General features: G+C 45.2%; 2 protein-coding genes across 3 annotated transcripts in view; both read right to left on the bottom strand.

Moving 5' to 3' along the window:
- LOC124024375 (huntingtin-like) overlaps positions 1-11,294 on the bottom strand; it is a 28,918-nt gene extending 17,624 nt beyond the window's left edge. The window contains exons 1-5 of one of the 2 annotated variants that reach the window (XM_046338312.1): positions 10,861-11,294; positions 7,315-7,398; positions 2,988-3,120; positions 1,301-1,360; positions 454-533 (exon numbers count right to left, since the gene is read on the bottom strand). In XM_046338312.1, coding sequence (XP_046194268.1) covers positions 454-533; positions 1,301-1,360; positions 2,988-3,120; positions 7,315-7,398; positions 10,861-10,958 — 455 coding nt within the window. In that variant the 5' untranslated portion in view covers positions 10,959-11,294. The remainder of the gene's footprint in view (positions 1-453; positions 534-1,300; positions 1,361-2,987; positions 3,121-7,314; positions 7,399-10,860) is intronic. The other variant, XM_046338313.1, reaches the window with a different exon arrangement.
- A 160-nt stretch (positions 11,295-11,454) lies between these two features.
- Positions 11,455-26,630, bottom strand: LOC124024373 (huntingtin-like). Its single transcript, XM_046338311.1, has 5 exons — positions 26,190-26,630; positions 22,642-22,725; positions 18,303-18,423; positions 16,615-16,674; positions 11,455-11,673 (listed from the first exon to the last, which is right to left on the bottom strand). The coding sequence occupies exons 1-5, from the start codon at positions 26,285-26,287 to the stop codon at positions 11,455-11,457; spliced, it is 582 nt and encodes a 193-aa protein (XP_046194267.1). The 5' UTR covers positions 26,288-26,630.
- Positions 26,631-26,840: the final 210 nt, after the last annotated feature.

Below are 26,840 nucleotides of genomic sequence, written 5' to 3'. Positions count from 1 at the left end.
AGTATTACCCCACAGGACCAACACCTCATAGTATTACCCCACCTCATAGTATTACCCCACAGGACCAACACCTCATAGTATTACCCCACCTCATAGTATTACCCCACAGGACCCAACACCTCATAGTATTACCCCACCTCATAGTATTACCCCACAGGACCCAACACCTCATAGTATTACCCCACCTCATAGTATTACCCCACCTCATAGTATTACCCCACCTCATAGTATTACCCCACCTCATAGTATTACCCCACCTCATAGTATTACCCCACAGGACCCAACACCTCATAGTATTACCCCACAGGACAAAAATGCTGACTGCGTCTACTCAGGTGTGTGTGTGTGTGTGTGTGTGGTGTGTGGTGTGTGGTGTGTGGTGTGTGGTGTGTGGTGTGTGGTGTGTGTGTGTGTGTGTGTGTGTGTGTGTGTGTGTGTGTGTGTGTGTCCTACCTGCATTTCTGTGGTCTGACGAGGTGTGCTAGCTCAGCGAATCTCCAGAGAGCAGCCCTCAGGCTCCGAGAGGCACCGTTCTAACACACACACACACCTTTATCGTCATCATCTTCATCAACATGTCCATCATCATCATCAACATAAACATTACCATCCTGATATTTTCCCTCGTCATCATAACCAAAACCACCACAGTCAATCACAATTAACATTTGTCATAATATTCGTCTTACTCTTCATCATCATCAGTTACCACATCGATCCATTGAGGATCAGTGAACAGGACTCCATAACCACAGAGGACTCCATAACCACAGAGGACTCCATAACCACAGAGGACTCCATAACCACAGAGGACTCCATAACCACAGAGGACTCCATAACCACAGAGGACTCCATAACCACAGAGGACTCCATAACCACAGAGGACTCCATAACCACAGAGGACTCCATAACCACAGAGGACTCCATAACCACAGAGGACTCCATAACCACAGAGGACTCCATAACCACAGAGGACTCCATAACCACAGAGGACTCCATAACCACAGAGGACTCCATAACCACAGAGGACTCCATAACCACAGAGGACTCCATAACCACAGAGGACTCCATAACCACAGAGGACTCCATAACCACAGAGGACTCCATAACCACAGAGGACTCCATAACCACAGAGGACTCCATAACCACAGAGGACTCCATAACCACAGAGGACTCCATAACGACAGGACTCCATAACAACAGGACTCCATAACAACAGGACTCCATAACAACAGGACTCCATAACAACAGGACTCCATAACAACAGGACTCCATAACAACAACAACTTTATCTACAAACCTTTTTAATTTCTTTGTAGAGCTCCAGCTGCAGTCTGGGCAGGTTGGAGTCCATCAGCGCCTGATAGAGAGAGACAGAGAGACGTAAAACTACAACCAGACAGAACTAGATAGAGAGAAAGAGAGAACTAGATAGAGAGAACTAGATAGAGAGAACTAGATAGAGAGAACTAGATAGAGAGAACTAGATAGAGAGAAAGAGAGAACTAGATAGAGAGAAAGAGAGAACTAGATAGAGAGAAAGAGAGAACTAGATAGAGAGAAAGAGAGAACTAGATAGAGAGAAAGAGAGAACTAGATAGAGAGAAAGAGAGAACTAGATAGAGAGAAAGAGAGAACTAGATAGAGAGAACTAGATAGAGAGAACTAGATAGAGAGAACTAGATAGAGAGAACTAGATAGAGAGAACTAGATAGAGAGAACTAGATAGAGAGAACTAGATAGAGAGAACTAGATAGAGAGAACTAGATAGAGAACGAGAGAAAGAACTAGATAGAGAGAAAGAGAGAGAACTAGATAGAGAGAAAGAGAGAACTAGATAGAGAGAAAGAGAGAAAGAGAGAACTAGATAGAGAGAAAGAGAGAACTAGATAGAGAGAACTAGATAGAGAGAAAGAGAGAACTAGATAGAGAGAAAGAGAGAACTAGATAGAGAGAAAGAGAGAACTAGATAGAGAGAAAGAGAGAACTAGATAGAGAGAAAGAGAGAACTGGATAGAGAGAAAGAGAGAACTAGATAGAGAGAACTAGATAGAGAGAAAGAGAGAACTAGATAGAGAGAACTAGATAGAGAGAAAGAGAGAACTAGATAGAGAGAAAGAGAGAACTAGATAGAGAGAAAGAGAGAACTAGATAGAGAGAACTAGATAGAGAGAACTAGATAGAGAACGAGAGAAAGAACTAGATAGAGAAAGAGAGAGAACTGGATAGAGAAAGAGAGAGAACTAGATAGAGAGAACTAGATAGAGAGAACTAGATAGAGAGAACTAGATAGAGAGAAAGAGAGAACTAGATAGAGAGAAAGAGAGAACTAGATAGAGAGAAAGAGAGAACTAGATAGAGAGAAAGAGAGAGAACTAGATAGAGAGAAAGAGAGAACTAGATAGAGAGAAAGAGAGAACTAGATAGAGAGAAAGAGAGAACTAGATAGAGAGAAAGAGAGAACTAGATAGAGAGAAAGAGAGAACTAGATAGAGAGAACTAGATAGAGAGAACTAGATAGAGAGAACTAGATAGAGAGAACTAGATAGAGAACGAGAGAAAGAACTAGATAGAGAAAGAGAGAGAACTGGATAGAGAAAGAGAGAGAACTAGATAGAGAGAACTAGATAGAGAGAACTAGATAGAGAGAACTAGATAGAGAGAACTAGATAGAGAGAACTAGATAGAGAGAACTAGATAGAGAGAACTAGATAGAGAGAACTAGATAGAGAACGAGAGAAAGAACTAGATAGAGAGAAAGAGAGAGAACTAGATAGAGAGAAAGAGAGAGAACTGGATAGAGAGAAAGAGAGAACTGGATAGAGAGAAAGAGAGAACTGGATAGAGAGAAAGAGAGAACTGGATAGAGAGAACGAGAGAACGAACTAGATAGAGAACTAGTTAGAGAGAACTAGAGAGAACTAGATAGAGAAAGAGAGACATAACATATAGTTCTGAGGACAGCAGAAGATGGGGTCCTCACTCACTTTGATGATTTTGTTCAGGCACTCGTCTGCCACCATCCTGACGTCCGACTCTCTGTCGTCGCTGCACAGCAAGAACATCTCCATGGCGATGCCCAGAAGCTTCTGGAACTCCGGAGACGTTCTAATCCCACAGCCATAGAGACAAGAGAGGAACTGTCATTAAACACACACCTCATTCTGATACCCCCCCTCACCCACCTCATTCTGATACCCCCTCACCCACCTCATTCTGATACCCCCCTCACACACCTCATTCTGATACACCCCCCCTCACACACCTCGTTCTGATACCCCCCCCTCACACCTCATTCTGATACCCCCCCCCTCACACACCTCATTCTGACACCCCCTCACACACCTCATTCTGATACACCCCCCTCACACACCTCATTCTGATACCCCCTCACACACCTCGTTCTGATACCCCCCCTCACACACCTCGTTCTGATACCCCCCTCACACACCTCGTTCTGATACCCCCTCACACACCTCGTTCTGATACCCTCCCCTCACACACCTCGTTCTGATACCCTCCCCCACACACCTCATTCTGATACCCCCCTCACACACCTCGTTCTGATACCCCCCCCCCTCACACACCTCGTTCTGATACCCACCCCCCTCACACACCTCGTTCTGATACCCCCCTCACACACCTCGTTCTGATACCCCCTCCCCCACACACCTCATTCTGATACACCCCCCCTCACACACCTCGTTCTGATACCCCCCCTCACACACCTCGTTCTGATACCCCCCCCACACACCTCATTCTGATACCCCCCTCACCCACCTCATTCTGATACCCCCCTCACCCACCTCATTCTGATACCCCCCTCACCCACCTCATTCTGATACCCCCTCACACACCTCGTTCTGATACCCCCCTCACCCACCTCATTCTGATACCCCCCTCACCCACCTCATTCTGATACCCCCTCACCCACCTCATTCTGATACCCCCTCACCCACCTCATTCTGATAATCCCCTCACCCACCTCATTCTGATACCCCCCTCACACACCTCATTCTGATACCCCCCTCACACACCTCATTCTGATACCCCCCTCACACACCTCATTCTGATACCCCCCCTCACACACCTCATTCTGATATACCCCCCCTCACACACCTCATTCTGATACACCCCCCCCACACACCTCGTTCTGATACCCCCCTCCACACACACCTCATTCTGATACCCCCCCACAGACACCTCATTCTGATACCCCCCCCCACACACACCTCATTCTGATACCCCCCCTCACACACCTCGTTCTGATACCCCCCCCACACACACCTCGTTCTGATACCCCCCCTCACACACCTCGTTCTGATACCCCCCCCTCACACACCTCGTTCTGATACCCTCCCCCACACACCTCATTCTGATACACCCCCTCCCCACACACCTCGTTCTGATACCCCCTCCACACACACCTCATTCTGATACCCCCTCCACAGACACCTCATTCTGATACCCCCCCCTCCACACACACCTCATTCTGATACCCCCCCCACACACACCTCGTTCTGATACCCCCTCACACACCTCGTTCTGATACCCCCCCCCTCACACACCTCGTTCTGATACCCCCTCACACACCTCGTTCTGATACCCCCCCTCACACACCTCGTTCTGATACCCTCCCCCCACACCTCGTTCTGATACCCCCCCCCTCACACACCTCGTTCTGATACCCACCCCCCTCACACACCTCGTTCTGATACCCCCCCTCACACACCTCGTTCTGATACCCCCCTCACACCCTCGTTCTGATACCCCCCACACACCTCATTCTGATACCCCCCCCCACACACCTCATTCTGATACCCCCCACACACACCTCATTCTGATACCCCCTCACCCACCTCATTCTGATACCCCCTCACCCACCTCATTCTGATACCCCCCCCACCCACCTCATTCTGATACCCCCCTCACCCACCTCATTCTGATACCCCCCTCACACACCTCATTTTGATACCCCCCCTCACACACCTCGTTCTGATACCCCCCTCACCCACCTCATTCTGATACCCCCTCACCCACCTCATTCTGATACCCCCTCACCCACCTCATTCTGATACCCCCTCACACACCTCATTCTGATACCCCCTCACACACCTCATTCTGATACCCCCTCACACACCTCATTCTGATACCCCCCTCACCCACCTCATTCTGATACCCCCCCTCACACACCTCATTCTGATATACCCCCCCCTCACACACCTCATTCTGATACACCCCCTCCCCACACACCTCGTTCTGATACCCCCTCCACACACACCTCATTCTGATACCCCCTCCACAGACACCTCATTCTGATACCCCCCTCCACACACACTCATTCTGATACACCCCTCCACACACACCTCATTCTGATACACCCCCCTCACACACCTCATTCTGATACACCCCCCTCACACACCTCGTTCTGATACCCCCCTCACACACCTCGTTCTGATACCCCCTCACACACCTCGTTCTGATACACCCCCCCCTCACACACCTCATTCTGATACACCCCCCCTCACACACCTCATTCTGATACCCCCTCACACACCTCATTCTGATACCCCCCTCACCCACCTCATTCTGATACCCCCCTCACCCACCTCATTCTGATATACCCCCCCTCACACACCTCATTCTGATATACCCCCCTCACACACCTCATTCTGATACACCCCCCACACACCTCATTCTGATACACCCCCCTCCACACACACCTCATTCTGATACCCCCTCCACACACACACCTCATTCTGATACCCCCCACACACACACCTCATTCTGATACCCCCTCCACACACACACCTCATTCTGATACCCCCTCCACACACACCTCATTCTGATACCCCCCTCCACACACACACACCTCATTCTGATAACAACCCCCCCCTCCCCTCACACACCTCATTCTGACCCCACCCCCACACACTCCTCATTCTGATAACCCCCCTCTCACACACCCTTTGATGTGTAATGTCTCTGATCAACATAACCATAAATTTACTGTATCCCGATCAACATATAAATATACTGTATCCCTGATCAACATATAAATATACTGTATCCCTGATCAACATATAAATATACTGTATCCCTGATCAACATATAAATATACTGTATCCTGATCAACATATAAATATACTGTATCCCTGATCAACATATAAATATACTGTATCCCGATCAACATATAAATATACTGTATCCCTGATCAACATATAAATATACTGTATCCCTGATCATCATATAAATATACTGTATCCCGATCAACATATAAATATACTGTATCCCCGATCAACATATAAATATACTGTATCCCCGATCAACATATAAATATACTGTATCCCCGATCAACATATAAATATACTGTATCCCTGATCAACATATAAATATACTGTATCCCTGATCAACATATAAATATACTGTATCCCTGATCAACATATAAATATACTGTATCCCTGATCAACATATAAATATACTGTATCCCCCGATCAACATATAAATATACTGTATCCCCGATCAACATATAAATATACTGTATCCCCGATCATCATATAAATATACTGTATCCCCGATCAACATATAAATATACTGTATCCCGATCAACATATAAATATACTGTATCCCCGATCAACATATAAATATACTGTATCCCTGATCAACATATAGCCAGATGACAGTTGTGTTTACGGTGGTTGATTTGGCGACCTTCATTCTGGTAAAACACCCATTTTCAACAACAGCACATTTGATTTGAAAAAAATAGCAAATTACATTGGTTGTCCCTCAACTAATAGCCTAATATGGCACCCTATTCCCTATATAGTGCACTACTTTAGACCAGAGCTCTATGGCACCCTATTCCCTATATAGTGCACTACTTTAGACCAGAGCCCTATGGCACCCTATTCCCTATATAGTGCACTACTTTAGACCAGAGCTCTATGGCACCCTATTCCCTATATAGTGCACTACTTTAGACCAGAGCCCTATGGCACCCTATTCCCTATATATTGCACTACTTTAGACCAGAGCCTGATGAAAGTAGTGGGAAAAGGGTCCCATTTGGGATGTATACATAATTATCTGTAAACCTCATCTGACAAGTCAGTCAGTCAGTCAGTCAGTCAGTCAGCCTGTACATGCCCCATGCCTGAGTATGTACGTGTGCATGTGTGTACATGTAATGTATTCAAATGACTTATAAACAGTAATCTCGGGTCAGTTTTATGAATGAAGTCCCTATGGGTTCATAACGGCACTGGCCGTGGGTAACGCTGATCCCAGATCAGTGGTGGCGGGCAGGCTTACCTCAGAGACTGGGCTATGATGTTCTCACATATGGTCATGCAGTGGGCCACTCTGTCCTTTTTGGTGGTGGCCAGCTCTTTCTTCCTACAGAGAGAGAGGGAGAGGGGAGAGAAAGAGCAACAGTGTGTGTGTGTGTGTGTGTGTGTGTGTGTGTGTGTGTGTGTGTGTGTGTGTGTGTGTGTGTGTGTGTGTGAGAGAGAGAGAGAAATCAGGTAACAAAGGGTTAATTAAGAGCACATGCAAGAAAAAAAGAAGACTGGTCGCATTACCTTGCCTAACGAAGTGGAACAACAATGGAGAATGTGTGTGTGTGTGTGATGCCAGTCTATTGCTAAAGGTAAGACTGATTACAAGGTCACTGTACATGCCTGTACAACCTACATTGACACTGTTAAATGGTTCATTAAATTGTTAACTAACAGCTAGCCGGACTATCTGCATCGACTCATCACATACGCTACTGCTACTGTTGATTATCTCCCCTGTAGCCTGGTCACTTTATCTCTACCTGTATATGTACTGACTCATCACATACCTGGCTGCTACTGTTGATTATCTCCCCTGTAGCCTGGTCACTTTATCTCTACCTGTATATGTACGGACTCATCACATACCTGGCTGCTACTGTTGATTATCTACCCTGTAGCCTGGTCACTTTATCTCTACCTGTATATGTACTGACTCATCACATACCTGGCTGCTACTGTTGATTATCTACCCTGTAGCCTGGTCACTTTATCTCTACCTGTATATGTACTGACTCATCACATACCTGGCTGCTACTGTTGATTATCTACCCTGTAGCCTGGTCACTTTATCTCTACCTGTATATGTACTGACTCATCACATACCTGGCTGCTACTGTTGATTATCTACCCTGTAGCCTGGTCACTTTATCTCTACCTGTATATGTACAGAGCTTTCAGAAATAATTCACACCCCTTGACTTTTCATCCACCTTTCGTTGTTACAGCCTGAATTTAAAACGGATTCAACTGCGATTTGATTGTGTCACTGTCCTACACACACAATAATCCATCATGTCAAAGTGGAATTATGTTTTAAGACTTTTTTATTTTTACAAATGAATTCAAATTGAAAGCTGAAATGTCTTGAGTCAATAAGTATTCCCACCCTTTTGTTCTGACAAGCCTAAATCAGTTCAGGAGTAAAATTGTGCTTAACAAGTCACATAACAAGTTGTAAGGACTCACTCTGTCTACAATAATAGTGTCTAACATGATTTTTGCATGACTACCTCGTCTCTGTACCCCAACACATACAATTATCTGTAAGGTCCATCAGTCGAGCAGTGAATTTCAAACGCAGTTTCAACTACAAAGACCAGGGAGGTTTTCCAGGGAGGTTTTCCAGGGAGGTTTTCCAGTGCTCAGAGGGATATTCAAAAAGAAGGCGCCTATTGGTAGAAAATATCACTTTGAACATGGTGAAGATATTCATTACCCTTTGGATGGTGTATCTATACACCAAGTCACTACAAAGATACAGTCACTACAGTCAGTCACTACTAACTCAGTTGCCGGAGAGGAAGGAAACCGCTCAGGGATTTCACCATGAGGCCAATGGGGACTGTAAAATAGATACAGAGTTTAATGGCTGTGATAGAAAACTGAGGATGGATCAACAACAATGTAGTTACTCCACAATACTAACCTAAGTGACAGAGGGAAAAGAAGCTTGTACAGAATAAAAAAATATTCCAAATAATGCATCCTGTTTGCAACATGGGCACTAAAGTAAAACTGGAAAAATGTGGCAAAGCAATTACATTTATGTCCTGAATACAATGCATTATGTTTGGGGCAAATCCAACACGTCTCTGAGTACCACTCTTCATATTTTCAAGCATGGTGGTGGCAGACTCATGTTATGGGTATGCTTGTCAATGGCAAGAACTAGAGAGTTTCTTTTAGGATAAAAATTAATGGAATAGAGCGAAGCACAGGCAAGAATCCTCAAGGAAAACCTGATTCAGTTTGCTTTCAGCAGGACAATAACCTACAACAAGGCCAAATATACACTGGAGTTTCTTACCAAGAAGACATTGAATGTTCCTGAGTGGCCTACTAACAGTTGACTTAAAATCAGCTTCAAAATCTATGTCAAGACTTGAAAATGGCTGTCTAGCAATGATCAACAACCAACTTCACAAAGCGGGAATACATTTTTTAACAATAATGTTCACATATTGTACAATCCAGGTGTGTAAATCTCTTAGAGACTCACAACTATAATGGCTGCCAAAATGTGATTCAAACATCTCAGGGGTCTTTCATTTATTTTTCACAGAAAAAGTTCAAATTGTCTTCCACTTTGACATTAGAATACTTTGTGTGGATTGTTGTCGAAAAAAAATCTAATTGAATACGGTTTTCATCCCACTTTGTAACACAACAAAACGTGGAAAAAGTCAAGGGGTGTGAATACTTTCTCAAGGCTCTGTATTTCCTCCTGTTAGTATTTCTCTATGTTCTCTCTCTCTCTGCATTGTTGGGGAAGGTCCTGTCAGTAAGCATGTCACTGTTAGTCTACACCTGTTGTTTACCAAGCATGTGACAAACACAAATGTCATTATGTTGCTTTGATTAAAGAAATATATGCCATTTAGCAGACGCTTTTATCCAAAGCGACTTACAGTCATGTGTGCATACATTCTACGTATGGGTGGTCCCGGGAATCGAACCCACTACCCTGGCGTTACAAGCGTCATGCTCTACCAACTGAGCTACAGAAGGTATTGAAATCAATTATACATATAATTATAATAATATAATGTATATTAGACAACAAGCAACGAATGATTGTGGGGGGGTGGAAACTAAAATCAGTCAATCTGCACAATGTATATGAGAGAAGAGAAATTAAACTTGATTTTTATTTATTTTTACCAAGACTTTACTTTAGTGAAATCATAACGTAATATTTAGTCCACCTTGGCATTTGTTTACAAGCTCCAGCTATCAAATAGACGTGGGGTGTAAGACTGTGTGTTGCTGTGTGTGTTGTGACAGGGTCGCCTGGACTGGACGGTGACAGCTAGCTAGCTATAAGGTTAGCATCGCTAACTAGCTAGCTATAAGGTTAGCATCGCTAACTAGCTAGCTATAAGGTTAGCATCGCTAACTAGCTAGCTATAAGGTTAGCATCGCTAGCTAGCTATAAGGTTAGCATCGCTAGCTAGTTAGCTATAAGGTTAGCATCGCTAACTAGCTAGCTATAAGGCTAGCTATAAGGTAAACATCGCTAACTAGCTAGCTATAAGGTTAGCATCGCTAGCTAGCTATAAGGTTAGCATCGCTAGCTAGCTATAAGGTTAGCATCGCTAGCTAGCTATAAGGTTAGCATCGCTAGCTAGCTATAAGGTTAGCATCGCTAGCTAGCTATAAGGTTAGCATCGCTAGCTAGCTATAAGGTTAGCATCGCTAGCTAACCAGCCAACTACCGTGTATGTGTCACGTATAAGCTTAACTCATCGCTAGCAGTGTCTCAACACACAATGACCGTAATAAACAAACACGGACGTACTGTTTTTGAGCCGTCTCCTCGGCCGTCGGCGGTCCCTGTTGTTGTTGGAAAGACTTGAGAGATTCAAAGGCCTTCATTAATTTATCCATGGTGGCCATTTTTTTAACCAGCAGTGGTTAGGTTAGCTTAGCTGTGGATAATATTTACACAATTTGTCGTTTAAGTGTCAGTTAGTTAGCTATCGGAATCAACCAGGGGGAGAGCAAAAAAAAAAAAAAAAAACACGCACCGGGAAGCGAACCGTCCGTAGTACGACGAGCGTATGAACGCTACTCGCGACTACTTTTTCTGCCGCCTCTCCGACTTCACTTATCGACGCAAGATAATCCTTTAATTCTTTACAATAGCCTCGGTGAATGAATTAGGACGCTGGTTGATGTCGCCACTACCATCCACACTCAAAGCCATCTTCGATGCGCCCGGACAGAATCACAAGGAAGTGGGAGCTCCTGTGACAGTTGGTGGGGAAGGGTTGGGCCAACGCTGCACCGGTAGCCAATCAGAGGAAGCGCGAGCACCAATTAGGACGAGGCTCGGGCCGTCGTCAGTTGTGATTGGGTGGAGGCACCAATAAGGACGAGGCTCGGGCCGTCGTCAGTTGTGATTGGGTGGAGGCACCAATAAGGACGCGGCTCGGGCCGTCGTCAGTTGTGATTGGGTGGAGGCACCAATAAGGACGAGGCTCGGGCCGTCGTGATTGGGTGGAGGCACCAATAAGGACGAGGCTAGGGCCGTTGTCAGCAGTGATTGGGTGATTGGGTGGATGGGGAACGGCTTTTTTTGTTGTTGTTGAGCGTCACGAGTGCTGAAATCCTGCACGACGAGGCGATATTCAGTGATATCAGAACGGTATATCATATGCACCGTTCACATTCTATGCCTTTCAACGGTAATCCCGACTGTTGAGTCGGGGGGAAAGAAACGGACGTTTCCTTCCAAGTGAGCGATCTTGGCAGAATCACCATGTGATTAGGGCGTGTGTCTGCTCTGGGGAGATGTGGATGAGGTAGTGCGTATTGAAAACATTAGCCCCTGCAGTCACATTGCAGTGTATTTCAGCACGCACACTTATTAGGGTGATATCAACATTTCAATAAAACAGGTAGAATAGAAAAACGTACCAATCAAAATTAAATAAATGTGTTTTCTTCCAATGACTGTCTCACACACCCAGAAATGTAGTACCTGTAGGAAACACTCAATCACTACCTGACATGTAGACTATACCTGTATATGTGCTTTCTATCTGTCCCAAATGGCAGTCTATTCCCTGTGTAGTGCACCACTTTGGACGAGGATCCATAGCACTCAAAAGTAGTACACTACAGTATGGAGGGGTTAAGGCTTTATCCTGCCTTACTGTTGGGTTCCACCTGGGACACCTCCTTTATCCTGCTTTACTGTTGTGTTCAGTTAGGGACACCTCCTTTATCCTTCTGTACGGTTGGGTTCAGTTAGGGACACCTCCTTTATCCTGCTTTACTGTTGGGTTCAGTTAGGGACACCTCCTTTATCCTTCTGTACGGTTGGGTTCAGTTAGGGACACCTCCTTTATCCTTCTGTACGGTTGGGTTCAGTTAGGGACACCTCCTTTATCCTGCTTTACTGTTGGGTTCAGTTAGGGACACCTCCTTTATCCTGCTTTACTGCTGGGTTATACCTGGGACACCTCCTTTATCCTGCTTTACTGTTGGGTTCAGTTAGGGACACCTTTATCCTGCTGTACTGTTGGGTTCAGTTAGGGACACCTCCTTTATCCTGCTTTACTGTTGGGTTCAGTTAGGGACACCTCCTTTATCCTGCTTTACTGTTGGGTTCAGTTAGGGACACCTGCTTTATCCTGCTTTACTGTTGGGTTCAGTTAGGGACACCTCCTTTATCCTGCTTTACTGTTGGGTTCAGTTAGGGACACCTTTATCCTGCTTTACTGTTGGGTTCAGTTAGGGACACCTCCTTTATCCTGCTTTACTGTTGGGTTCAGTTAGGGACACCTCCCTGCTTTATCCTGCTTTACTGTTGGGTTCAGTTAGGGACACCTGCTTTATCCTGCTTTACTGCTGGGTTATACCTGGGACACCTCCTTTATCCTGCTTTACTGTTGGGTTCAGTTAGGGACACCTCCTTTATCCTGCTTTACTGTTGGGTTCAGTTAGGGACACCTCCTTTATCCTGCTTTACTGCTGGGTTATACCTGGGACAACTCCTTTATCCTGCTTTACTGTTGGGTTCAGTTAGGGACACCTTTATCCTGCTGTACTGTTGGGTTCAGTTAGGGACACCTCCTTTATCCTGCTTTACTGTTGGGTTCAGTTAGGGACACCTCCTTTATCCTGCTTTACTGTTGGGTTCAGTTAGGGACACCTGCTTTATCCTGCTTTACTGTTGGGTTCAGTTAGGGACACCTCCTTTATCCTGCTTTACTGTTGGGTTCAGTTAGGGACACCTTTATCCTGCTGTACTGTTGGGTTCAGTTAGGGACACCTCCTTTATCCTGCTTTACTGTTGGGTTCAGTTAGGGACACCTCCTTTATCCTGCTTTACTGTTGGGTTCAGTTAGGGACACCTGCTTTATCCTGCTTTACTGTTGGGTTCAGTTAGGGACACCTCCTTTATCCTGCTTTACTGTTGGGTTCAGTTAGGGACACCTGCTTTATCCTGCTTTACTGTTGGGTTCAGTTAGAGACACCTCCTTTATCCTGCTTTACTGTTGGGTTCAGTTAGGGACACCTTTATCCTGCTTTACTGTTGGGTTCAGTTAGGGACACCTCCTTTATCCTGCTTTACTGTTGGGTTCTACCTGGGACACCTCCTTTATCCTGCTTTACTGTTGGGTTCAGTTAGGCACACCTCCTTTATCCTGCTTTACTGTTGGGTTCAGTTTGGGACACCTCCTTTATCCTGCTTTACTGTTGGGTTCAGTTAGGGACACCTTTATCCTGCTTTACTGTTGGGTTCAGTTAGGGACACCTCCTTTATCCTGCTTTACTGTTGGGTTCAGTTAGGGACACCTTTATCCTGCTTTACTGTTGGGTTCAGTTAGGGACACCTCCTTTATCGTGCTTTACTGTTGGGTTCCATCTGGGACACCTCCTTTATCCTGCTTTACTGCTGGCTTCTACCTGGGACACCTCCTTTATCCTGCTTTACTGTTGGGTTCAGTTAGGGACACCTCCTTTATCCTGCTTTACTGTTGGGTTCAGTTAGGGACACCTGCTTTATCCTGCTTTACTGTTGGGTTCAGTTAGGGACACCTCCTTTATCCTGCTTTACTGTTGGGTCTACCTGGGACACCTCCTTTATCCTGCTTTACTGTTGGGTTATACCTGGGACACCTCCTTTATCCTGCTTTACTGTTGGGTTCAGTTTGGGACACCTCCTTTATCCTGCTTTACTGTTGGGTTCAGTTAGGGACACCTCCTTTATCCTGCTTTACTGTTGGGTCTACCTGGGACACCTCCTTTATCCTGCTTTACTGTTGGGTTATACCTGGGACACCTCCTTTATCCTGCTTTACTGTTGGGTTCAGTTTGGGACACCTCCTTTATCCTGCTTTACTGTTGGGTTCAGTTAGGGACACCTCCTTTATCCTGCTTTACTGTTGGGTTCAGTTAGGGACACCTCCTTTATCCTGCTTTACTGTTGGGTTATATCTGGGACACCCCTTTATCATGCTTTACTGTTGGGTTCAGTTTGGGACACCTCCTTTATCCTGCTTTACTGTTGGGATCAGTTAGGGACACCTGCTTTATCCTGCTTTACTGTTGGGTTCAGTTAGGGACACTTCCTTTATCCTGCTTTACTGCTGGGTTCTACCTGGGACACCTCCTTTATCCTGCTTTACTGTTGGGTTCAGTTAGGGACACCTCCTTTATCCTGCTTTACTGTTGGGTTCAGTTAGGGACACCTTTATCCTGCTTTACTGTTGGGTTCAGTTAGGGACACCTTTATCCTGCTTTACTGTTGGGTTCAGTTAGGGACACCTCCTTTATCCTGCTTTACTGTTGGGTTCAGTTAGGGACACCTCCTTTATCCTGCTTTACTGTTGGGTTCAGTTAGGGACACCTCCTTTATCCCGCTTTACTGTTGGGTTATATCTGGGACACCTCCTTTATCCTGCTTTACTGTTGGGTTCAGTTTGGGACACCTCCTTTATCCTGCTTTACTGTTGGGTTCAGTTAGGGACACCTGCTTTATCCTGCTTTACTGTTGGGTTCAGTTAGGGACACCTCCTTTATCCTGCTTTACTGTTGGGATCAGTTAGGGACACCTGCTTTATCCTGCTTTACTGTTGGGTTCAGTTAGGGACACCTTTATCCTGCTTTACTGCTGGGTTCTACCTGGGACACCTCCTTTATCCTGCTTTACTGTTGGGTTCAGTTTGGGACACCTCCTTTATCCTGCTTTACTGTTGGGTTGAGTTAGGGACACCTCCTTTATCCTGCTTTACTGTTGGGTCTACCTGGGACACCTCCTTTATCCTGCTTTACTGTTGGGTTATACCTGGGACACCTCCTTTATCCTGCTTTACTGTTGGGTTCAGTTTGGGACACCTCCTTTATCCTGCTTTACTGTTGGGTTCAGTTAGGGACACCTCCTTTATCCTGCTTTACTGTTGGGTTCAGTTAGGGACACCTCCTTTATCCTGCTTTACTGTTGGGTTCAGTTTGGGACACCTCCTTTATCCTGCTTTACTGTTGGGTTCAGTTAGGGACACCTGCTTTATCCTGCTTTACTGTTGGGTTCAGTTAGGGACACCTCCTTTATCCTGCTTTACTGTTGGGATCAGTTAGGGACACCTGCTTTATCCTGCTTTACTGTTGGGTTCAGTTAGGGACACCTCCTTTATCCTGCTTTACTGTTGGGTTCAGTTAGGGACACCTCCTTTATCCTGCTTTACTGCTGGGTTATACCTGGGACAACTCCTTTATCCTGCTTTACTGTTGGGTTCAGTTAGGGACACCTTTATCCTGCTGTACTGTTGGGTTCAGTTAGGGACACCTCCTTTATCCTGCTTTACTGTTGGGTTCAGTTAGGGACACCTCCTTTATCCTGCTTTACTGTTGGGTTCAGTTAGGGACACCTGCTTTATCCTGCTTTACTGTTGGGTTCAGTTAGGGACACCTCCTTTATCCTGCTTTACTGTTGGGTTCAGTTAGGGACACCTTTATCCTGCTGTACTGTTGGGTTCAGTTAGGGACACCTCCTTTATCCTGCTTTACTGTTGGGTTCAGTTAGGGACACCTCCTTTATCCTGCTTTACTGTTGGGTTCAGTTAGGGACACCTGCTTTATCCTGCTTTACTGTTGGGTTCAGTTAGGGACACCTCCTTTATCCTGCTTTACTGTTGGGTTCAGTTAGGGACACCTCCTTTATCCTGCTTTACTGCTGGGTTCTACCTGGGACACCTCCTTTATCCTGCTTTACTGTTGGGTTCAGTTAGGGACACCTCCTTTATCCTGCTTTACTGTTGGGTTCAGTTAGGGACACCTTTATCCTGCTTTACTGTTGGGTTCAGTTAGGGACACCTCCACAGAGGACTCCATAACCACAGAGGACTCCATAACCACAGAGGACTCCATAACCACAGAGGACTCCATAACCACAGAGGACTCCATAACCACAGAGGACTCCATAACGACAGGACTCCATAACAACAGGACTCCATAACAACAGGACTCCATAACAACAGGACTCCATAACAACAGGACTCCATAACAACAGGACTCCATAACAACAACAACTTTATCTACAAACCTTTTTAATTTCTTTGTAGAGCTCCAGCTGCAGTCTGGGCAGGTTGGAGTCCATCAGCGCCTGATAGAGAGAGACAGAGAGACGTAAAAACTACAACCAGACAGAACTAGATAGAGAGAAAGAGAGAACTAGATAGAGAGAACTAGATAGAGAGAACTAGATAGAGAGAACTAGATAGAGAGAACTAGATAGAGAGAAAGAGAGAACTAGATAGAGAGAAAGAGAGAACTAGATAGAGAGAAAGAGAGAACTAGATAGAGAGAAAGAGAGAACTAGATAGAGAGAAAGAGAGAACTAGATAGAGAGAAAGAGAGAACTAGATAGAGAGAAAGAGAGAACTAGATAGAGAGAACTAGATAGAGAGAACTAGATAGAGAGAACTAGATAGAGAGAACTAGATAGAGAGAACTAGATAGAGAGAACTAGATAGAGAGAACTAGATAGAGAGAACTAGATAGAGAGAACTAGATAGAGAACGAGAGAAAGAACTAGATAGAGAGAAAGAGAGAGAACTAGATAGAGAGAAAGAGAGAACTAGATAGAGAGAAAGAGAGAAAGAGAGAACTAGATAGAGAGAAAGAGAGAACTAGATAGAGAGAACTAGATAGAGAGAAAGAGAGAACTAGATAGAGAGAAAGAGAGAACTAGATAGAGAGAAAGAGAGAACTAGATAGAGAGAAAGAGAGAACTAGATAGAGAGAAAGAGAGAACTGGATAGAGAGAAAGAGAGAACTAGATAGAGAGAACTAGATAGAGAGAAAGAGAGAACTAGATAGAGAGAACTAGATAGAGAGAAAGAGAGAACTAGATAGAGAGAAAGAGAGAACTAGATAGAGAGAAAGAGAGAACTAGATAGAGAGAACTAGATAGAGAGAACTAGATAGAGAACGAGAGAAAGAACTAGATAGAGAAAGAGAGAGAACTGGATAGAGAAAGAGAGAGAACTAGATAGAGAGAACTAGATAGAGAGAACTAGATAGAGAGAACTAGATAGAGAGAAAGAGAGAACTAGATAGAGAGAAAGAGAGAACTAGATAGAGAGAAAGAGAGAACTAGATAGAGAGAAAGAGAGAGAACTAGATAGAGAGAAAGAGAGAACTAGATAGAGAGAAAGAGAGAACTAGATAGAGAGAAAGAGAGAACTAGATAGAGAGAAAGAGAGAACTAGATAGAGAGAAAGAGAGAACTAGATAGAGAGAACTAGATAGAGAGAACTAGATAGAGAGAACTAGATAGAGAGAACTAGATAGAGAACGAGAGAAAGAACTAGATAGAGAAAGAGAGAGAACTGGATAGAGAAAGAGAGAGAACTAGATAGAGAGAACTAGATAGAGAGAACTAGATAGAGAGAACTAGATAGAGAGAACTAGATAGAGAGAACTAGATAGAGAGAACTAGATAGAGAGAACTAGATAGAGAGAACTAGATAGAGAACGAGAGAAAGAACTAGATAGAGAGAAAGAGAGAGAACTAGATAGAGAGAAAGAGAGAGAACTGGATAGAGAGAAAGAGAGAACTGGATAGAGAGAAAGAGAGAACTGGATAGAGAGAAAGAGAGAACTGGATAGAGAGAACGAGAGAACGAACTAGATAGAGAACTAGTTAGAGAGAACTAGAGAGAACTAGATAGAGAAAGAGAGACATAACATATAGTTCTGAGGACAGCAGAAGATGGGGTCCTCACTCACTTTGATGATTTTGTTCAGGCACTCGTCTGCCACCATCCTGACGTCCGACTCTCTGTCGTCGCTGCACAGCAAGAACATCTCCATGGCGATGCCCAGAAGCTTCTGGAACTCCGGAGACGTTCTAATCCCACAGCCATAGAGACAAGAGAGGAACTGTCATTAAACACACACCTCATTCTGATACCCCCTCACCCACCTCATTCTGATACCCCCTCACCCACCTCATTCTGATACCCCCCTCACACACCTCATTCTGATACACCCCCCCTCACACACCTCGCTCTGATACCCCCTCCCCCTCACACCTCATTCTGATACCCCCCTCACACACCTCATTCTGACACCCCCCCTCACACACCTCATTCTGATACACCCCCCCTCACACACCTCATTCTGATACCCCCTCACACACCTCGTTCTGATACCCCCCCCTCACACACCTCGTTCTGATACCCCCCCCTCACACACCTCGTTCTGATACCCCCTCACACACCTCGTTCTGATACCCTCCCCTCACACACCTCGTTCTGATACCCTCCCCCACACACCTCATTCTGATACCCCCCCCCTCACACACCTCGTTCTGATACCCCCCCTCACACACCTCGTTCTGATACCCACCCCCCCTCACACACCTCGTTCTGATACCCCCCTCACACACCTCGTTCTGATACCCCCTCCCCCCACACACCTCATTCTGATACACCCCCCCCCTCACACACCTCGTTCTGATACCCCCCCCACACACCTCGTTCTGATACCCCCCCCACACACCTCATTCTGATACCCCCCCCCCTCACCCACCTCATTCTGATACCCCCTCACCCACCTCATTCTGATACCCCCTCACCCACCTCATTCTGATACCCCCCTCACACACCTCGTTCTGATACCCCCTCACCCACCTCATTCTGATACCCCCTCACCCACCTCATTCTGATACCCCCTCACCCACCTCATTCTGATACCCCCTCACCCACCTCATTCTGATAATCCCCCTCACCCACCTCATTCTGATACCCCCCTCACACACCTCATTCTGATACCCCCCTCACACACCTCATTCTGATACCCCCTCACACACCTCATTCTGATACCCCCTCACACACCTCATTCTGATATACCCCCTCACACACACCTCATTCTGATACACCCTCCCCACACACCTCGTTCTGATACCCCCTCCACACACACCTCATTCTGATACCCCCCTCCACAGACACCTCATTCTGATACCCCCCCTCCACACACACCTCATTCTGATACCCCCCCCTCACACACCTCGTTCTGATACCCCCCTCACACACCTCGTTCTGATACCCCCTCACACACCTCGTTCTGATACCCCCCTCACACACCTCGTTCTGATACCCTCCCCCACACACCTCATTCTGATACACCCCCTCCCCACACACCTCGTTCTGATACCCCCTCCACACACACCTCATTCTGATACCCCCCCTCCACAGACACCTCATTCTGATACCCCCTCCACACACACCTCATTCTGATACCCCCCTCACACACCTCGTTCTGATACCCCCCTCACACACCTCGTTCTGATACCCCCCTCACACACCTCGTTCTGATACCCCCCTCACACACCTCGTTCTGATACCCCCCTCACACACCTCGTTCTGATACCCTCCCCCACACACCTCGTTCTGATACCCCCCCTCACACACCTCGTTCTGATACCCACCCCCCCCCCCCCCCCCCTCACACACCTCGTTCTGATACCCCCTCACACACCTCGTTCTGATACCCCCCTCACACACCTCGTTCTGATACCCCCCACACACACCTCATTCTGATACCCCCCACACACCTCATTCTGATACCCCCCCTCACACACCTCATTCTGATACCCCCCTCACCCACCTCATTCTGATACCCCCTCACCCACCTCATTCTGATACCCCCTCACCCACCTCATTCTGATACCCCCTCACCCACCTCATTCTGATACCCCCTCACACACCTCATTTTGATACCCCCCCTCACACACCTCGTTCTGATACCCCCTCACCCACCTCATTCTGATACCCCCTCACCCACCTCATTCTGATACCCCCTCACCCACCTCATTCTGATACCCCCTCACACACCTCATTCTGATACCCCCCCTCACACACCTCATTCTGATACCCCCCCTCACACACCTCATTCTGATACCCCCCTCACCCACCTCATTCTGATACCCCCCTCACACACCTCATTCTGATATACCCCCCTCACACACCTCATTCTGATACACCCTCCCCACACACCTCGTTCTGATACCCCCTCCACACACACCTCATTCTGATACCCCCTCCACAGACACCTCATTCTGATACCCCCTCCACACACACCTCATTCTGATACACCCCCTCCACACACACCTCATTCTGATACACCCCCCCCCCTCACACACCTCATTCTGATACACCCCCTCACACACCTCGTTCTGATACCCCCCCTCACACACCTCGTTCTGATACCCCCTCACACACCTCGTTCTGATACACCCCCCTCACACACCTCATTCTGATACACCCCCCCTCACACACCTCATTCTGATACCCCCCACACACACCTCATTCTGATACCCCCCCTCACCCACCTCATTCTGATACCCCCCTCACCCACCTCATTCTGATATACCCCCCTCACACACCTCATTCTGATATACCCCCCTCACACACCTCATTCTGATACACCCCCCCACACACCTCATTCTGATACACCCCCTCCACACACACCTCATTCTGATACCCCCTCCACACACACACCTCATTCTGATACCCCCCACACACACACCTCATTCTGATACCCCCTCCACACACACACCTCATTCTGATACCCCCTCCACACACACCTCATTCTGATACCCCCTCCACACACACACACCTCATTCTGATAACAACCCCCCTCCCCTCACACACCTCATTCTGACCCCACCCCCACACACTCCTCATTCTGATAACCCCCCTCTCACACACCCTTTGATGTGTAATGTCTCTGATCAACATAACCATAAATTTACTGTATCCCCGATCAACATATAAATATACTGTATCCCTGATCAACATATAAATATACTGTATCCCTGATCAACATATAAATATACTGTATCCCTGATCAACATATAAATATACTGTATCCCTGATCAACATATAAATATACTGTATCCCTGATCAACATATAAATATACTGTATCCCCCGATCAACATATAAATATACTGTATCCCCCGATCAACATATAAATATACTGTATCCCCGATCATCATATAAATATACTGTATCCCCGATCAACATATAAATATACTGTATCCCCGATCAACATATAAATATACTGTATCCCCGATCAACATATAAATATACTGTATCCCCGATCAACATATAAATATACTGTATCCCTGATCAACATATAAATATACTGTATCCCTGATCAACATATAAATATACTGTATCCCTGATCAACATATAAATATACTGTATCCCTGATCAACATATAAATATACTGTATCCCCGATCAACATATAAATATACTGTATCCCCGATCAACATATAAATATACTGTATCCCCGATCATCATATAAATATACTGTATCCCCGATCAACATATAAATATACTGTATCCCCGATCAACATATAAATATACTGTATCCCGATCAACATATAAATATACTGTATCCCTGATCAACATATAGCCAGATGACAGTTGTGTTTACGGTGGTTGATTTGGCGACCTTCATTCTGGTAAAACACCCATTTTCAACAACAGCACATTTGATTTGAAAAAAAAAATAGCAAATTACATTGGTTGTCCCTCAACTAATAGCCTAATATGGCACCCTATTCCCTATATAGTGCACTACTTTAGACCAGAGCTCTATGGCACCCTATTCCCTATATAGTGCACTACTTTAGACCAGAGCCCTATGGCACCCTATTCCCTATATAGTGCACTACTTTAGACCAGAGCTCTATGGCACCCTATTCCCTATATAGTGCACTACTTTAGACCAGAGCCCTATGGCACCCTATTCCCTATATATTGCACTACTTTAGACCAGAGCCTGATGAAAGTAGTGGGAAAAGGGTCCCATTTGGGATGTATACATAATTATCTGTAAACCTCATCTGACAAGTCAGTCAGTCAGTCAGTCAGTCAGTCAGCCTGTACATGCCCCATGCCTGAGTATGTACGTGTGCATGTGTGTACATGTAATGTATTCAAATGACTTATAAACAGTAATCTCGGGTCAGTTTTATGAATGAAGTCCCTATGGGTTCATAACGGCACTGGCCGTGGTAACGCTGATCCCAGATCAGTGGTGGCGGGCAGGCTTACCTCAGAGACTGGGCTATGATGTTCTCACATATGGTCATGCAGTGGGCCACTCTGTCCTTTTTGGTGGTGGCCAGCTCTTTCTTCCTACAGAGAGAGAGGGAGAGGGGGAGAGAAAGAGCAACAGTGTGTGTGTGTGTGTGTGTGTGTGTGTGTGTGTGTGTGTGTGTGTGTGTGTGTGTGTGTGTGTGTGTGTGTGTGAGAGAGAGAGAGAAATCAGGTAACAAAGGGTTAATTAAGAGCACATGCAAGAAAAAAGAAGACTGGTCGCATTACCTTGCCTAACGAAGTGGAACAACAATGGAGAATGTGTGTGTGTGTGTGATGCCAGTCTATTGCTAAAGGTAAGACTGATTACAAGGTCACTGTACATGCCTGTACAACCTACATTGACACTGTTAAATGGTTCATTAAATTGTTAACTAACAGCTAGCCGGACTATCTGCATCGACTCATCACATACGCTACTGCTACTGTTGATTATCTCCCCTGTAGCCTGGTCACTTTATCTCTACCTGTATATGTACTGACTCATCACATACCTGGCTGCTACTGTTGATTATCTCCCCTGTAGCCTGGTCACTTTATCTCTACCTGTATATGTACGGACTCATCACATACCTGGCTGCTACTGTTGATTATCTACCCTGTAGCCTGGTCACTTTATCTCTACCTGTATATGTACTGACTCATCACATACCTGGCTGCTACTGTTGATTATCTACCCTGTAGCCTGGTCACTTTATCTCTACCTGTATATGTACTGACTCATCACATACCTGGCTGCTACTGTTGATTATCTACCCTGTAGCCTGGTCACTTTATCTCTACCTGTATATGTACTGACTCATCACATACCTGGCTGCTACTGTTGATTATCTACCCTGTAGCCTGGTCACTTTATCTCTACCTGTATATGTACAGAGCTTTCAGAAATAATTCACACCCCTTGACTTTTCATCCACCTTTCGTTGTTACAGCCTGAATTTAAAACGGATTCAACTGCGATTTGATTGTGTCACTGTCCTACACACACAATAATCCATCATGTCAAAGTGGAATTATGTTTTAAGACTTTTTATTTTTACAAATGAATTCAAATTGAAAGCTGAAATGTCTTGAGTCAATAAGTATTCCCACCCTTTTGTTCTGACAAGCCTAAATCAGTTCAGGAGTAAAATTGTGCTTAACAAGTCACATAACAAGTTGTAAGGACTCACTCTGTCTACAATAATAGTGTCTAACATGATTTTTGCATGACTACCTCGTCTCTGTACCCCAACACATACAATTATCTGTAAGGTCCATCAGTCGAGCAGTGAATTTCAAACGCAGTTTCAACTACAAAGACCAGGGAGGTTTTCCAGGGAGGTTTTCCAGGGAGGTTTTCCAGTGCTCAGAGGGATATTCAAAAAGAAGGCGCCTATTGGTAGAAAATATCACTTTGAACATGGTGAAGATATTCATTACCCTTTGGATGGTGTATCTATACACCAAGTCACTACAAAGATACAGTCACTACAGTCAGTCACTACTAACTCAGTTGCCGGAGAGGAAGGAAACCGCTCAGGGATTTCACCATGAGGCCAATGGGGACTGTAAAATAGATACAGAGTTTAATGGCTGTGATAGAAAACTGAGGATGGATCAACAACAATGTAGTTACTCCACAATACTAACCTAAGTGACAGAGGGAAAAGAAGCTTGTACAGAATAAAAAAATATTCCAAATAATGCATCCTGTTTGCAACATGGGCACTAAAGTAAAACTGGAAAAATGTGGCAAAGCAATTACATTTATGTCCTGAATACAATGCATTATGTTTGGGGCAAATCCAACACGTCTCTGAGTACCACTCTTCATATTTTCAAGCATGGTGGTGGCAGACTCATGTTATGGGTATGCTTGTCAATGGCAAGAACTAGAGAGTTTCTTTTAGGATAAAAATTAATGGAATAGAGCGAAGCACAGGCAAGAATCCTCAAGGAAAACCTGATTCAGTTTGCTTTCAGCAGGACAATAACCTACAACAAGGCCAAATATACACTGGAGTTTCTTACCAAGAAGACATTGAATGTTCCTGAGTGGCCTACTAACAGTTGACTTAAAATCAGCTTCAAAATCTATGTCAAGACTTGAAAATGGCTGTCTAGCAATGATCAACAACCAACTTCACAAAGCGGGAATACATTTTTTAACAATAATGTTCACATATTGTACAATCCAGGTGTGTAAATCTCTTAGAGACTCACAACTATAATGGCTGCCAAAATGTGATTCAAACATCTCAGGGGGTCTTTCATTTATTTTTCACAGAAAAAGTTCAAATTGTCTTCCACTTTGACATTAGAATACTTTGTGTGGATTGTTGTCGAAAAAAAATCTAATTGAATACGGTTTTCATCCCACTTTGTAACACAACAAAACGTGGAAAAAGTCAAGGGGTGTGAATACTTTCTCAAGGCTCTGTATTTCCTCCTGTTAGTATTTCTCTATGTTCTCTCTCTCTGCATTGTTGGGGAAGGTCCTGTCAGTAAGCATGTCACTGTTAGTCTACACCTGTTGTTTACCAAGCATGTGACAAACACAAATGTCATTATGTTGCTTTGATTAAAGAAATATATGCCATTTAGCAGACGCTTTTATCCAAAGCGACTTACAGTCATGTGTGCATACATTCTACGTATGGGTGGTCCCGGGAATCGAACCCACTACCCTGGCGTTACAAGCGTCATGCTCTACCAACTGAGCTACAGAAGGTATTGAAATCAATTATACATATAATTATAATAATATAATGTATATTAGACAACAAGCAACGAATGATTGTGGGGGGGTGGAAACTAAAATCAGTCAATCTGCACAATGTATATGAGAGAAGAGAAATTAAACTTGATTTTTATTTATTTTTACCAAGACTTTACTTTAGTGAAATCATAACGTAATATTTAGTCCACCTTGGCATTTGTTTACAAGCTCCAGCTATCAAATAGACGTGGGGTGTAAGACTGTGTGTTGCTGTGTGTGTTGTGACAGGGTCGCCTGGACTGGACGGTGACAGCTAGCTAGCTATAAGGTTAGCATCGCTAACTAGCTAGCTATAAGGTTAGCATCGCTAACTAGCTAGCTATAAGGTTAGCATCGCTAACTAGCTAGCTATAAGGTTAGCATCGCTAGCTAGCTATAAGGTTAGCATCGCTAGCTAGTTAGCTATAAGGTTAGCATCGCTAACTAGCTAGCTATAAGGCTAGCTATAAGGTAAACATCGCTAACTAGCTAGCTATAAGGTTAGCATCGCTAGCTAGCTATAAGGTTAGCATCGCTAGCTAGCTATAAGGTTAGCATCGCTAGCTAGCTATAAGGTTAGCATCGCTAGCTAGCTATAAGGTTAGCATCGCTAGCTAGCTATAAGGTTAGCATCGCTAGCTAGCTATAAGGTTAGCATCGCTAGCTAACCAGCCAACTACCGTGTATGTGTCACGTATAAGCTTAACTCATCGCTAGCAGTGTCTCAACACACAATGACCGTAATAAACAAACACGGACGTACTGTTTTTGAGCCGTCTCCTCGGCCGTCGGCGGTCCCTGTTGTTGTTGGAAAGACTTGAGAGATTCAAAGGCCTTCATTAATTTATCCATGGTGGCCATTTTTTTAACCAGCAGTGGTTAGGTTAGCTTAGCTGTGGATAATATTTACACAATTTGTCGTTTAAGTGTCAGTTAGTTAGCTATCGGAATCAACCAGGGGGGAGAGCAAAAAAAAAAAAAAAAACACGCACCGGGAAGCGAACCGTCCGTAGTACGACGAGCGTATGAACGCTACTCGCGACTACTTTTTCTGCCGCCTCTCCGACTTCACTTATCGACGCAAGATAATCCTTTATTTCTTTACAATAGCCTCGGTGAATGAATTAGGACGCTGGTTGATGTCGCCACTACCATCCACACTCAAAGCCATCTTCGATGCGCCCGGACAGAATCACAAGGAAGTGGGAGCTCCTGTGACAGTTGGTGGGGAAGGGTTGGGCCAACGCTGCACCGGTAGCCAATCAGAGGAAGCGCGAGCACCAATTAGGACGAGGCTCGGGCCGTCGTCAGTTGTGATTGGGTGGAGGCACCAATAAGGACGAGGCTCGGGCCGTCGTCAGTTGTGATTGGGTGGAGGCACCAATAAGGACGCGGCTCGGGCCGTCGTCAGTTG

This window comes from Oncorhynchus gorbuscha, unplaced genomic scaffold, assembly GCF_021184085.1.
Source record: "Oncorhynchus gorbuscha isolate QuinsamMale2020 ecotype Even-year unplaced genomic scaffold, OgorEven_v1.0 Un_scaffold_1844, whole genome shotgun sequence".
In the NCBI taxonomy this organism is placed as follows: domain Eukaryota; kingdom Metazoa; phylum Chordata; class Actinopteri; order Salmoniformes; family Salmonidae; genus Oncorhynchus; species Oncorhynchus gorbuscha.
Note: the sequence above shows the minus strand (reverse complement) of the source record. Positions and strands in the feature narration are given on the sequence as shown.